Below are 15,125 nucleotides of genomic sequence, written 5' to 3'. Positions count from 1 at the left end.
CAGCTCCTGACAAGCCTGATTTTGGGAACAATGTCTTATTTTCTCTCCTACCGCAGAAGTCATGCTGCAGGCACTAAAGTGGTCCCTTACTTCTCTCCACACTGGACCTGACTATTATCTTGCTGAGCTTTGTGCTTTTGCAGATGTGTTAGATTCAGTGATACATTGCTAGCATAAAGCTGGGCTACCATGCTGGTATATAGCTGGGACTGTCTTAGAGAAGGTTTGCCTGTAAGTTTGATAAATGCAGTGGATGGAGAGCAACAGTTCAGCCCAAATGAGAGCTGTAATCTTGATACTCTGACTTCCCTGCAGCCCTTTCCGAAAACAACAGCACAAGCGAAAGCTAAATGTCACTTTGTTAAATATAAGCTCTATTTGTTTTTCTTAGCTATTGTGAAAATGGCTTCATGCACTGCAGTACAAACAGAGTTCCTGGTGCCTTCCTGCCAGATGTTTTCGCTGATGAGAGGCCATCTGCTAGAAGTTAGTATGCTTAAAAAGTTTAATATTTGTTCTCTCTCTCTCTCTCTCTCTTTTTTTTTTTTCCTCCCCCTCTTCAGTCTCTTGGTAGGCTAGAATAGGAATGAAGTGTCAGAAGTTGCAGAGCTGGTGATGTTGTGAGTCTGTTTATAACCTCTTTTTGTTACAGGATAGAAACACAATGTTTGCGTGTGGAAGGATGTGGGGCTCGTTGCGTTCCCCTCCTCAGGATTACAGCTAGACACTGCAGACTCTCTTTAGTTGTAGAGGTTAAGGGGTCTCATTGCTACTTGAGGATCACATCAATAACTTATCAGCTTAATGCCTCCTGCTTCTGACTAGCAGGTTGCAAGCACTTCTTTTCTCTGGGTGGAGCTTAAGGGACTGGGATAGGGCATTCTGAGCCTGGGTCCCTTGCAGATAGGACAGGGCTAGTGGGGATTTGCTGAAACCATGGAATGTCCCTACCCTGCTAATGGAAGTAACCCCTAACGTAGTGACAAATATACCTATTCAGGGCATTTGGAGAAAATTTTTGGTTGTTTTTTCCCAAAGATTTTGAATCAAAGGGATACACCTAGCCTTTACATCTTCTCATAAGCTACCGGGCATACTTACTGTCAGACTTCTAGTGGAAAACAGTGTAAATTTACTGGTTAGTATAGGGTAGTGGACTGCTTCATGTTTCTTGATAAACCACCAATAACTGTGTCACAGGTGAAGCCCTGTAGGTGTATATCTTACTGACCTCTCATCAAACTCTTGTTTTAATGCTGATAAGACAGTTTTCCTATTAATAGTGTGCTAGAACTTACAGAGCCTAGGAGAGGCATATTACTGGCATAAATTTAAATAATAGCCTAAATGGTTATAAAGTTTTCAAACTCTGAGATTTCGATTTCTGATAGAAGATCAGAATTTTCCAAACAGCTCTAGGTTAAGGGTGTTGTTATTAGTAGCCACCATTATAGTTATACCTAGTGGTAGAAGTTGGTCTAAATACAATAATATATGATGCTGTTGCTTCTCAGAACATCTGTTTTGTGCTGAAATTGTTCATGTATCCTGCCCACAGCCTGGAATGTGTTTCATGCTAAGGACTTAGACTAACCCGTTGACTGCTTATTGTAGCCATAATACAACCTGGAATGGAACTGTTTATATTGGTAGAAGGGTATTTACCCTAGTAGAGCTCGTTTTGGTTCTGTATTGAACCATAGGCTTTTTATGCTAACCTAGCTGAGGTCATGTTGTGGGGAGAGGGGACTCTATTACCTTTACAGTGTTACACATAGTAGTCTAGTGCAGTTGCTCCATTCTATATCCTAAATTGTTTTTCTAATGAAAAAGTTGATCCATCCCTTAAAAAAATACCATGCTAATGAAACTTGGGTTCTAATTGCAATTTTTTGTAAATTTGTATTTAAAGTAAAAAGGAGCTTGACATGCAGAGCACCCATGGAAAAATTTATCTGTCCTGTAAACAACCCAAGAGCTGAAGGACTGGAGTGTGCCAAGACTTGCCAGAACTACGACTTAGAGTGTGTCAGCCATGGCTGCATATCTGGATGCCTCTGTCCAAAAGGGATGGTAAGCAAACGTAACTACAACAAACAGAAGCAGATCCTCTTTGTTTTCTTCTTTGTTCTTTCCTTGTCTTTGTTCTTTCCTATCAGCAATCTTCTTGCAGTTTTAAAATATGTGGTTGTGAAGAATTCCACAATGACTCTGTCAAATTTTGGCTGGTTTAAAGTATATATATTAGAATAAGAGCCCATTCCCTCTATATAGTATACCTGCATAGAAGATGAAGTTTGGCTCGTAATGACAATTCATAACCAAAGAGCAAAAAACACCCACTTTTTTTTTTTTTTGACCAAAAGCTTCTTCAGCTTTCTTCCAAACTCCTCAGTCTTGCTGAACTTCCCCGGTCAGAAGGAGAGAGACAAAAGTACACCTGAATACCAACACACATCCAGCCAAACCCTCCTGCTGATTCCATTTGTCTCCTGCTGTCCTGCTTGTCCCTTGTCAGTTCTCTCTCTTTGCTGCTGCTGCCTTCCTGCGCTGTGTACCAAACTGGGAGCTCCCCGTGGGAAGAAAGGGGGGACACAAAACTTGTCAAGGTGATGCCAGAGAGTGACCTGGAGCTGGAGATAGTGTGCTCGGCATGCTCTTCTCACTAGTGGGTTGCCTTCTGGACTGCAGGAGTATGTCCTTCCGCAACCCTAAAATGTAATCACTGGTTTTGGTAATTTTAAAGAAATCATTTGCTAAGCAGGTGACCATGAATGGATTATCAATTTAGAGCTCTGATAAAAAGCAGACAGAGCAGAACAGAAAATAGATGGCTGCTGCTGGGGTTTTTTTGAGCAATAGAAAAAGGATCAGTGTTTAGGGCTGTACAAAACTATCTGGATGGGTGAAGAATTGTGCATAGAATTACACCTGCCATGGGTGGGATAGTTCAAGACAGTATGTGAGTAGGATAGGGGTGGATGACATAGTACATTCTTTTTAAAGTTAAGTAAATGGTGCTTTTGAGTCCTCTGCCCAGGAAAACTGCTGGAATAAGAAAGTTTGTGATGCCTTATGCAGGAAATTCAGATCAAAATATCTGACAGATGCTGGAAAAAAGTTGAGGTTGCATCTTTATTTTATTTGAGTTGTAAAATACCCTACAATTACGAGTTTTTATTTGATTCTTGCGGCACTTATAGACTTGCTGGTGCAGTTTTCTGACTCAGAGGGGCATACAGTAAATCAAGAGGTTTTCAAATGCTACAACCCAGGAAGGCTAGAAATGCAAATGATTTCTTTTATTTTTTACTCTTTTACACCTGATCAAAGTTCAAGCTCAGATTAATATATACTGGACATTTACTATTAGTCAGCAAATGGTTATTATTTCTATTTTGGTAATTATTTCTAGGGCTGAGATGTGTGTTTGTTTGGGCTTCAGCTCAGGTGAATTGACTTCATCCAGTGGTTTAAATTCCGTCTAAAAAAGCAATTAACTTCTGAAGGATATGTTTTTATAAAGATGTGTTGTTTTTTTCCCTCTTCTGTATGAATATACTTGTTTTCTTCCTCAAAATTCATTTCATTGTCTTACTAGGAACCAAAATAGAAGTTTCTTAACAGTAATTTCTAGCATTGCTATTCATATGTTTTTTGAACATTGCTCCCATATTTTGCTGATAAATAGACATTTATCTAAATAGATGCTGTTCCATAATAAAATGTCATCAGTAGACAAAAGCTTAGACTTGCAAAGTGTCCTGTAGATCTCCAGTGGAAACACAGAACAGAATTTGAACACACTCATATCAGCATCGAGAAGACTTTCACCACGATTGTTATTTATAAGTAATTGTTACTACTTTTCAGATTTCAGTTTTTAAATACTTTTGTGAATAAGCTTCAGTGTAAATATGCCTTTCTCTGATTCTAATCAGAATTATCTGGACCTCTTTGATCTGTTCAAAAAGGGTCCGAGATTTGGATTCAGTTCCAAGATTTGGTAATAGTACACTGTGGGAATATTCACATAAAACAAATTCTGACAACTACTCGATAGAAAAAGACATTTCAACCTCCTGGTAATTAACCTTCTGCTTTAATATAGAATTTCATATTCCTTTTCAGTAGATTTGAGCTATTCTTGCAAGGATTTTATGCAACAATTGTTTGAAGAAGAAACGTCCCTTGTCATTTTGGAATTAGAAATTGCAGTTGATTCTGGAGCTATGTGAAACATGCCACTGGATTCAACAAGATGGTTTGTAAGATTTTTGTATAGAAGAACTGGGCCTAATTCTTAAAATCTAGTAAAATAAGTACCTTTGTCCGCTAGATGACAGTATAGTTCAATCTTCCAGGAAATTCAGTCTGTAATTGCTTGTTTGCTCACTTGCTTCCCTTGTGGCAGGGAAGAAAAATTACCGGACTCTCATTTCTCAAAGCCATGACGGAATGAGCCAGTATGTAAAGACTAGTTTATTGTAACCATCGCCATACAAAGACAAGATCAAATTCCATGCTTTTGTTTTGTTGATGCTCTCTGCCACGCATTAGACTCCCGGAGTTTGGCTCTATGGAAGAAGCCAGCTTGCTGTCAAAGAGCAGTTTTCCCTTTCCTCACCAATGCCTAATCAAAGGTCCAGCTGGTATCCTTTGGGGGAGGCTTTCTCACGAGTTTTGCATTCTGCAACGTGTCTTTGTGCTAACCATAATGGTTGCCGAAGGCGAAAAGATTTGGATCGGTGACCAGGTTCTCCTTTCCATCCTGCCTCTCTGTGCCTTAAAGACTCTCTTGGCACACAGAGGAAGAGAGCTGTGAAGTCATGAATTCCATGTTTTCCAGACTTGTACCAACAGAACTGAGCAATAAAGGGACCAGAAAATGGTATTACTTGTACCAGTCAGATTTATCAGTCTCCCTTGTTGGTATTCTGTAATCCTGTTTAATTTACAAGCATCCACAGAGGTGAACTACTGTTTGTAGGAATGTCTGTGGGAAGTAACAGCTTAGTGAACATTTAGGTAAATAAATATTTGTGCGTATCATCACCCTGGAAATAGCCTTGCCATTTTACTGAAGATCTTTTTCTCTCTGGCTGTACAGGAGCATATACAAATTATGAATGCTCATGGATAGTTCATTAGTGAAAGCATGAATCTCCTTGCTTCTACAAAATTGTTTTACAATCAGGAAACACAGTCAAAGATGTATACTTTATATAAACAGCTCTCCAGTACAGTTAGCAAGTATATGTAGCAGTTAACATATAATTAAATGCAGTGTTGTCCCTGCATATATAAAGATATATTTACAGATGAGTTTGAGTTATCCATCCTAAACAGGACAATCCGTAGCCTAAAATCTGTACACACAGATTGGCTGCTGATTTTGAATAATGTATCAAAAAAAAAAAAAGAATATAATTAAGGGTTGTTCATGAACAGCATCCTGGAGCTGGCTAAATCTGTAGTCTCAGGTAGCTACACCAGGAAATGTGGTTTTGTTGAATTGGAAAATTTGTAGGGGTAAGAAACTGCCAATTAACTTTTTTTTATTTCCCCAATCAGAAAATGCAGAAGAAAACTATTTTGTTTCAACTGAAAAATAAGTATTTTTCAGTTCATCTTGACTTAATATTTTATGTTGGTTTGATTTGAAAATAAAAATATTCAATGTGTCCTGAAAAGTAATTCTTCTCTTTCTGACTTTGATCATCTGAAGGGTATGAAATTCTCCATACTTGTCATTCTTTTGCAATGCAGAAAAGATAAATCATAACATATGTGCAGAAGTGTGAGGAAATATATGCTTTCTCAGATTATTTTGGTGTGGTCCAGGTTTTTCCCATTGGAAAATATTAATAAATATACAAATGGAGTGTTAACCACCTTTCTGGGGAAAAAGAGGAGCAGAACAAACAGCCCCAAATCCAGACACTCCAAAACTGGAAAATGAAGATTTTTCAGTTTCCAAAAAATGAAACAAAATTATGATTTAAAATTGAAATGAAACATTCTATTGTATTCTGGCTGCTCAAATTAAACTATTTCTAGTTTTGAAATGTTAGGTAAAAGAAAAATGAAAAACCTAAACATCTTAATCGGAAAAATTTGGAAGGGCTTTTTCTTCCAAACCTTTTCTGCCAAGAACTTAATAGAACGCTATTTTGGTTTTCCTGCTAGCTCTATTGTATACTCTTTAGTTTAGGCTTGTCCTGATTTAACAACATGACAGAGTCTTCAAGAGGAGGTGGGTACCAGCTTCCTGGTGCATGGGTCTGCCCTAGGATAAAACTTCACACAGTAAGCTAGAGCTAATGTGGTTCCAGGCATGATTTTACTGCTAACATAAGAAAGAAAAGTCATGTCTAAAATGCCACGTTTTGATTGGTCTATCCTAACATGTTTTTGACTTGCCTTTGTCTGCACAGAAACTATGCAATGCTGTTTTAGTAAAATATATGTGCTATTGGGTTCTACTCTTACCCATTTCCTTTACTTCTTAATCCCTTACTCTTTAATAACTTTGACTTTCTGTTGAAGCCCTCAGGCTTATCAGGAGGAATAGAATGAGAATCTGAGCCTCTGTTGACAGTGAGATACTCATCAAAATTATGTTTACCAAGAGAAATTCAGATTCAGCCTCAACAAGGCAGAGTTTAAGTCAGAAGAATCTTAAAGTTTGACATCTATAATATTGAGCTTACTTTTACAAGACTGTCAAGGCTTAAAAATTAATAGGACATGATAGACAGAACAAGGAAATGGTGGACATTTCTCTCAGATCCCCAAACAGCTGGTAGCTTCATCAGCTAGTCAATCATTTATAATCCCACAAATGGCCTCTTAGGAGCATTTTCATAAGGGTGTGAGATGATGAGAACAGCAGCTATTCTTCTTACCATGCTGTGTCTTTTCTTGTGGTTGCCTCTCTATGCAATCACAACATTACATGCGGTACTCAGGACTGTTTAGATCTCCTGTATTAAGTGCTATTTGTTAATGAAATGTGAAACTTCCATAGAAAATCCATCTGTTTCTGAATAAAGCCATTGGCATTGTAGTAGTACACGGTACCTCTCTCAGCAGACTTGTAACCAGGCATGGCATGGGGCTTCCAGATACATCAGCTTTTAGTGTGGTGTCAATCTGACTGGCAGATTTTGTGTTATTACTAACAAAAACTATCACTGTTTTAGTTTTGCAGCAAAAATGATCAGTGTTCTGGTCAAATTCCAGTTTGGATATTCATGTCCAGGTTTCTAAATCTCACCTACCCACTCTGCAGTGTTCAGGCAAGATAATCTTTTCTCTTTGTCAATTAATTAACAGTTGTTGCATTATAACTTCAGTGGTGGCTACATGTGTGATGGAAAAAATACCAGTTTGTGCAGCTTGTAGAGCTGGGGATAGGCTATAACTAGCTTTGTGTGGATGTGCAAGGGAGCAAGCAGAAGAGGTGCTAATAGTCCTTTTGCTAGCGACAAGCTTAATCCCAAGTTTTGTATCCAGAAGCTAACCCTCAAGTCTGTTGTGAACAGCATTGCTGCACACTGTGGAGAAATTCAGAAATGTAGCCATGAGTGTGAAGTCATATATTGCTTTTTCCTGCACACCACCAGGAAGGAAGCAAAAAATTAAGCTTCCTTTGAAAGGGCCCACAGATGGTCTCCTCTGGACTGTTTTCTCCCTGTCCTTTGTGGAGACTAAGTCTGAGGCAGAACCCCAGTTCAGCTACCTAGAAAAGTATTTCTTTTTTTCCATCTTGCTTCTATCAGCATGAGTTTATTTAGCGTAATATAGCTGTCCATAAGTCACAGAGTATGTGGAGCTGCGTATGGATGAAGGGTCTCTGGTCTGTGAAATTTTCTTATTAGTCATTCCCTGTGGCAGTTATAGGTCCCTCTAGGAAAAGACGGAGCTATTCTGCTTTGTTAACCTGGCATGGCATGAAGCATTGGTCTTATTGGCCCAATGGTAAAAAATAAACAATTTTAATGATTTTACTGAAAGAGCTTAAAGCGGGAAGGTGATATTTTGTGATTTTTGAAAGAGAGGATCGGGGGTGTTTCTATTTCAGTATATCATGAATCAAGAGCCAAACGTACTCCTGGCTTTGCAGAGCTACATCCAAGTGAAAAACAGCAGAGCCAAACTTGTTTTTGTTAGACTCTCTAATACTGGGCATCTTCAAAATCAGAAAAATTGGATAAAAGGAATGGAAAAGACTGAGTAGTCTAAAAACATTTTTTAAGTGGGAGAAATGGCTTATTGTTGTACAAAAAGAAACTAAGATTAATAGGGTAAAACTGAAAAAGGTAAATTGTAGCTAGAGCCTAATGACCTATTTCCCAGTGACAAAATCTATTAGAGGGTGTAATAATGTCTCAAGTGAATTTATCTTTATCCTGCCTTCTAGGTAATAAGTAGGCATTTGAAAGAACACTAGTGATTACTACAATTTTCAGAGGCAGGTTGACAGGACATTGGGCTTTTTTTGGGTGACAAGGTCTGTAACAACAGTTTTCGTTTCCACTTGGTTTCTTTTGGCTCTGCTGCTTCTCATCTCTCTTCAGTATTTGTCTTTCAGTTGTTAATCTAGCTGATCTCTGCTTCTGGCTGCTCTTCTGCTTGGCCATGCTTCAGTTTGCTGTAGGTGAGAAACATGTGCTATTCACCTGCTCTCTGTATTCAGGTTAACCTATTTTCTCTTCACCACATCCTGGTTTTGGTCAAACTGAACTTTCTCATCATGAAGTTCTTTTATAATCTAGACTTTCTCATAGGTTTCTCCCAGCAGCTTAAGCAGGTATTCAGTCCCTGAAATAAGGCTGTGTACCCATAGTTCCATTTATATTAATGGCAAAATATATTAATGATGCTGCACCTTTCTTACCTGAGATTATCTTTTATCCGTTCCTTTATCCATATTTTCTTGTGTGTATTCTCCTGTGCACTGGTACATACCAACAGGCCAGTGTGCTGATGAAATGTGTCTTTCGTTTAGGTGCGACATGAAAACAAGTGTGTTTCTCCTGAGAGATGCCCATGTTTTCACAATGGAAGAGAATATGCCAAGGGAGAGACAGTGACTAATGACTGTAACACCTGGTGAGCCACTTACACTGTTTTTTTTCTCTAGGCAGTTAGCACAATTCTAAAAAATAATAGTAATTGCTTGCTTAATAGATCTCCCTATATATAAAGTCAGGGATTTAATGTCATAACATGCAAATTACACAGAGCACCATCTTCCTTTCACATGTGACATAAAGACCAGTGCAATATTTGTCAAGATGCACTTGGTACCTTACAAATAGGTAGTCTGTGTGTCTGTGAACGACCTCTGTAACCACTAGCTAGTGGAGTTGCTCTGTGATCTTGCAACCCGAAATAGTTCAGGAGCTGTTCTGGGGTGGGAGGAAGAGAGCCTGCATTCTGGACATCAAGTGCTGGTGTCATGCTTCCCCTTGTTTGCCTTTTGGGCCCCTTTAAATTAGTTCTTTTCAGCCAGAAGCTTGCATTGGCAGAAGGACTGTGATCTGCCAGCTATAATATGACAGAAATTCTCCAGGAAAATGTCAAAGAGGAGTTTCAGTCGCCTTAGGCAGAAAAGGGAGTTGAACCTGAACCTGAACTCCTACATCTTAAATGTATGCTCTGCCCATACATCTCTTCAAAGAAAAGGGGGGAGTTGGTGATGTCCACCTAGAAAAACAGAGTAAATGTTCCCTGTCTTTTACCCATATCTCTTTCTCTCCTACTTGGCTCTTGATAGAGAGTTTGTAGATTCAGAAGAAAAAGTTCTTGGCTGTGGCATTTGCATGGAGGGAAAACCTCACCACAGCCTTGGGTAAGGTTAGGAGATTTGGCTTCTGGGCAATTCTTGGATCTTGCTTTCACATCACATTCGCTGTTTTGGAGAGGTGCTTTGCTCTCTGCTTTTGCTTGTATCGGGAAGGGTGCCACCACCTGCAGGGTCCTGGATTAAATGACTAAGACATAAGTCATCCAGTCATCCAGCAATGCAGAAACTTATCTTCTGTTTGGACTTAGACTTCAGGTTCTCTCATAAGCTTTATGCAAGCTATTTCCCTTCGCAACTCTAGCACCTCTAGGAACAGTGATTGCATGGTGTTCTGTATGTCTGAATGGAGTCAGATCAGAGAATTGACACAATAAAAAAGCAATTTTGTGTTTTATGCATAGATCTTTGAGCAACAGTGATTTTTAAATGCCATATTTTTAAATTACTGGGACTGCTCCTAACTAGTGTAAGCTAGATTTGAATATCAGGTTTTATGGTCTTATATGGAAATACTGACCTTCCAGTATTTTGTTTATTTTCTTTTTTACTCTGCAGCTACTTATTTCATTGTGAATCATGCATTACAATTAGACCTGGGAAAGATAGTTTTCAAGGGAAGAAGATGGAGGAGAAGTTGAGGTTTTATATAGATGCGTATACTACAACCTGTTTACATTGCATCTGGGTAGAATTGACTCAGCTAAAAAGCAGACACACTGATAACTTTATTGAGGTGATACCAATATGCTGTTGTGAAATTTGAAAGATATGTAAGAAGATGTTCTTCACAATTACCATACACAGTCTTTCTAATGTCAGTCATTCTAAAAATTTTAAATCTTAAAATAGTTATAGCCACATTGTTTCATTCTAGTAACTGCCCTTTTGTTTTTGGCAATGCCATTGTAAGTGACATTTCCTCTTATGCATAGAATTTTCTTCAATATCAATGTCTAGGAAATCATAGGAATTGTGTTTTTTTCTCTTTAGTAAGAAGCTTTTCATCTTATTTTAGGTATTTTTCTTGAATGTGAAGGTAAAATTGGAAAGCAGGGTCCTTTCAAAATGAGGGTCCTTTCCAATAGAGCTGTTTGAACTATGTGGTTTTAAAAAGCTTCATGATAGTTCTCAGCAAATATCAAGTCAAATGTTATTTAGAAAGTGATATAGGAAGTTACTATTGCTTTGCAAATTAATAAGAATTGAGAGACTGCATTTTGGAGGTCAGATCTTCCTTTTTTGTTGTTTTTGCTTTTTGTACTGCTGTTGAAGGAGTTCTCATTCTCACTTGTTCTTAGCCAGATGTGAACACCTGCAAACACAATATATGAGCCAGAGGTGTCAGATTTGGCATTTACATTCAACTTGACATATGGGAGACCCTAATTCATGAATAGTGGAATATCTCCAACTCTAAGCTAGTGGCAAAACTTTTGTTATGCTATGTATTGGGAATTCATTGTAGAGTTCAGTGAAAATTTTGGAATAACATTTATGAAGCAGTACACAGCAGAAATTTGCTAAACCACATACTTTATAATCTGTCCATGCACACATACACCAAATCTTGGTCTTGTTATTAACAGAGTTTTAATAGCAAATGCTGCACTAGGTTTCATGTTACTGAAATGTCATTCTTTGAACAAAATGTGTTGCACGATACTTATTATGCTATGAAGTGTTATCAAAACTAAATGATGATTACTTCTGGGTTAAGGTGTTACATTGGGACAGTAGAGAACTCAGTTCAGTACCCACTTTTGCTATTGGTTAGCAATGTGATCTTGGGAAAATACTTCAGGTTCTTTGTCTCTCCATTTTCACATCTGTAGAGTAGGGGTAGAATTCTCCTTTCCCTGCCCTTATAGAGGAGGTATGTCTTGATTAGAAAATCCTTGGAGCAGTGATGTTATCCATCTGCACTCTTATAGCATTTAGCTGAATGCTGTGCTGACCTCAAGCAAGCTATTGCTTATTAGATTATTACCAATTTATTGGGTTATTAGATATTGTATCAGAAGCTATTCTAACACAAACAAATAAACAACAGACAAAAGAATGAGGAGAATTTCTGCTTCCTTGTCCTTTTTTAAAATTTTGTTTGCTCAGTCTCTTGCTAATTAACATATCAATTTATTTCACTGATTAAAAGCCTGTGGATGCCAAAGGAAAGATTCCCTTTAACATCATCAGCTTCTGCAGCAAGGATTGTAGGTCTCCTGGTAATCTGTTTCAAAGAACAAGAGGCCTAGGTGACTGATCTGAAGTCTCTTTGTTCCTCAATTTCCTTTAATTTAACATGAAGATAATGGTATTTACCTCCTTGACACTTACTTGTAACTGTACCATATATTATTTAGGTTATTATATACTGCAGCAACAAAAAGATGCAAGTGTTCATGGAAGCTCTTAAAATTTAATAATGTTTGACATTGAATATGGCTATTTTGGTGTTGTGATGAAGGCTAAGAGCCATAATATTTCTTCTTCTATCTCTTACAGTGGTATAATTACACTGAAATCAATGGGGTTACACCAAAAGAAGAGAATTAGCTTTCTTTGCATTTTGAATATCCAGTAGGAAGCAGGTCACCATGTGTATAAAGGCAAAATAAGTGCAAAAGAAGGAGTAAAAGCAAAAAAAACCCAGGCTGTCCCTTTCAACAACACTGTTTTTGTATGATACTAACAGTGCAGTTGAGCTACTACAGCAGTGGGGATATGATGATATCAAAGCCCTAAAGCCAATTCTGAGTCTGATTTCTCCTTGGAATTCTCTACCCTGAAAAACCAAGGTAGCATCTTACTTTGCTTTGCATGTCAGGAAGGCTTGTGCCACTGCTCCTGTCATGAAAGCTGAGAGACTTAGCCTGGAACTGTATTCTTGTGTGGCCAAATATGTATTCCCCTCTAGGATGGATGCTCTAGCCTGACTACTACAGTAGAGCTGCCAGGGCAATATCTCATAGCTTAGGGCATTCCTTGGAGGGTGGATGTACAAAGGTACCTATGTAGAAGAAAAGAAATGTATCTATCCATATATGTATTTTTGTCAGACTATGAAGTAAGGTCTCCAACTGCTAGGTCAGGTAAACTACCATTAAGAATGAAACTCATTTAAGAACGGAGAGACTTCTTTGAAAAAGGGTGGTATACTTAAGTATGTAACCTGAACGAAAGCCATTGGGCAGACTGAATTACAGTCCTGGTTACTTGGTCCCAAAGTTGGTCGCTAGGGTAAACAGAGTAAACAGATCCTCTGGCATCAGTTAGATATTAAATCTACTACTATTTTGGCTTCCTATGAGGAAAAAGGGACAGTACTGCAAATAAAAACAGGGTCAGTGATATTATGCTTCATATTTAACTTGTAATGGTCCTTAGAGGGTAATAAAACTGTTTTGTAAAAGCATATTCTGAGCAGAGCAGGATATCCACAATAAAATACTAATAGTGTTATGAAATATTCCAGCAGGCTCTCTCCAGGCCTTTTTTTTTTGTAATAGGGAAGTTCAAAAGCATGTTTATTCCTGTGTGCAGCCTGTAAGAGAAAGGGAAGCATACTTCTACCCTCTTAATGCACCATTTGGATTTATGCATCCAATGCTAATATATGTTAATTTATGTTAATGAGTGAGGTTATCACCTGGTCCATGGTAGTATAATGTAGTTATGGAAATCTGTCGGGGAAGGAGTCTAGCAGCCCAGGTGTGGAGCCTTCTAAGAACACATTCTCAAGCCTAAACATGGAAAAGATGTTCTGGGGACATGTCTGACGATGGATAACATAGTGAAAAACTGCAGAGATTCCTCACCGACCAACGGCTGAGTTTAAGATGTGCGGGGGAACACCACTCCTATTTCATCTCCTGTATGTTACTTCCTGATCTAGGCCTAGGGAAAAGGGAAGAACAAGGGTCAAATCAAATTTCACCTAGGGAATTAGATGATTTGACTGTTGGACCACGATTTTTCTTCCATTAGTTGACCTGTGAATGTGTATCTGGAAATACATGCGCTGTCAAATAGCAAATTGCCACAAACCAAAAAATAAAATAAAATAAAATAACCCATCACCCAATCAAAAAACAGTAAACAAACCCCAAAACAATCACCAAGAAGAATTTACATCAAGATGTCTCCTTTTTTGTTTCCCGTTTGGAGTACTTAAAATGTTTTTTCTTTTTTTTTTTTAATCTTTTATTTATTTATTTATTTATTATGTACTAAGAGGGTGTACTAGGCAAACTGTTGTTGGGGTATATATTTAGTTTTTAATGCCAGGCTTGCTCTTAAGCAAATCAAGAAAAACATTAGAGACATAGTTACTCTGCATTTGAAATACGCAATACAGAATAAAATCTTGTTCTATCATAACAGTGCCTGGATGTTGTTATTGCTCTTCTTATTTATTCTTACTTTTAATTAATACCATACAGTTTTATGTGTCTGCTATCGAAATTTCCATTTCCTGCAGGAGAGCTGGTGTTCTAGAAATGAGTTAATTTTTGATATCATTGCTTTCATTAAAGATATCAGATAAAGGCAGAGAAAGTCATTCTGTTCATACAGGCTTGTAGTGTGTATTTCTTATTGTGTATGGATCATAGACACCTCACCTAATATCAATTTTAAAGAAGGGTGATAGTAAAGAAAACCAAACTGAAATATCAGCCTTTTGCACTTAAAATCAAACCTTCTTTCAGCTAGGAATTTGCATCATTAAATAAATCTGTGACCATTTTTACCACACAGTTTAATTGCTGCCACTGTTTCCTCAGAAAACTTGGTCTCTGGTCTTCTATATAATCCAGAATACCGAAGTCTCCTTTGCATTAGCTCTGATATCTTGATTGAAGATATACTTTAGTCAGTCTCAAACTCTTGGACTCAGAAGAGAGGTGACCCATGTCTCCTAGGCAAGTAGACCAGAAGATCAAAAGGCCTCTTCTGTCCTTAAGCTGTACAAATCTATGAAGATTAGAAAGTCAGGTTTTGCCTAGTTATTTACTGTGTTAGGTGCCTTTATTTTTGAGTGCTTGACTGAAGAACTTGAAAATGGTTCCATTTTCATAAAGTGCTGAACACAGGATATGCTAAAGTACTGAGCCCTTTAAAATACCTTAAGCTGAGGACCCTCAAATCCTTGGGTACTGCTGAACATGTTACCAGCATCTACCAAGTATGAGCAAAAGCTCTGAGAAGTTGATACGGTAGGATACAAGATAGTAGCTTATCACTACTCATTCTGTGTCTTCTGGAGAGCCTTCAGATCATGAGCACATGGAGACAGAAACTTTTGTTATTTCTC

The 15,125-nt window shown here is 38.0% G+C and overlaps 1 protein-coding gene across 1 annotated transcript in view; it reads left to right on the top strand.

Annotated features, from left to right (window-relative positions):
- Positions 1-15,125, top strand: part of VWF (von Willebrand factor) — a 148,623-nt gene that overhangs the window by 47,094 nt on the left and 86,404 nt on the right. Inside the window, exons 17-19 of the mRNA XM_013947606.2 lie at positions 392-486; positions 1,913-2,073; positions 9,014-9,117. Of these exons, the coding sequence (XP_013803060.1) occupies positions 392-486; positions 1,913-2,073; positions 9,014-9,117 (360 nt within the window). The remainder of the gene's footprint in view (positions 1-391; positions 487-1,912; positions 2,074-9,013; positions 9,118-15,125) is intronic.

This window comes from Apteryx mantelli, chromosome 1 (genome assembly GCF_036417845.1).
Source record: "Apteryx mantelli isolate bAptMan1 chromosome 1, bAptMan1.hap1, whole genome shotgun sequence".
Taxonomy (NCBI): Eukaryota; Metazoa; Chordata; class Aves; order Apterygiformes; family Apterygidae; genus Apteryx; species Apteryx mantelli.
Note: the sequence above shows the minus strand (reverse complement) of the source record. Positions and strands in the feature narration are given on the sequence as shown.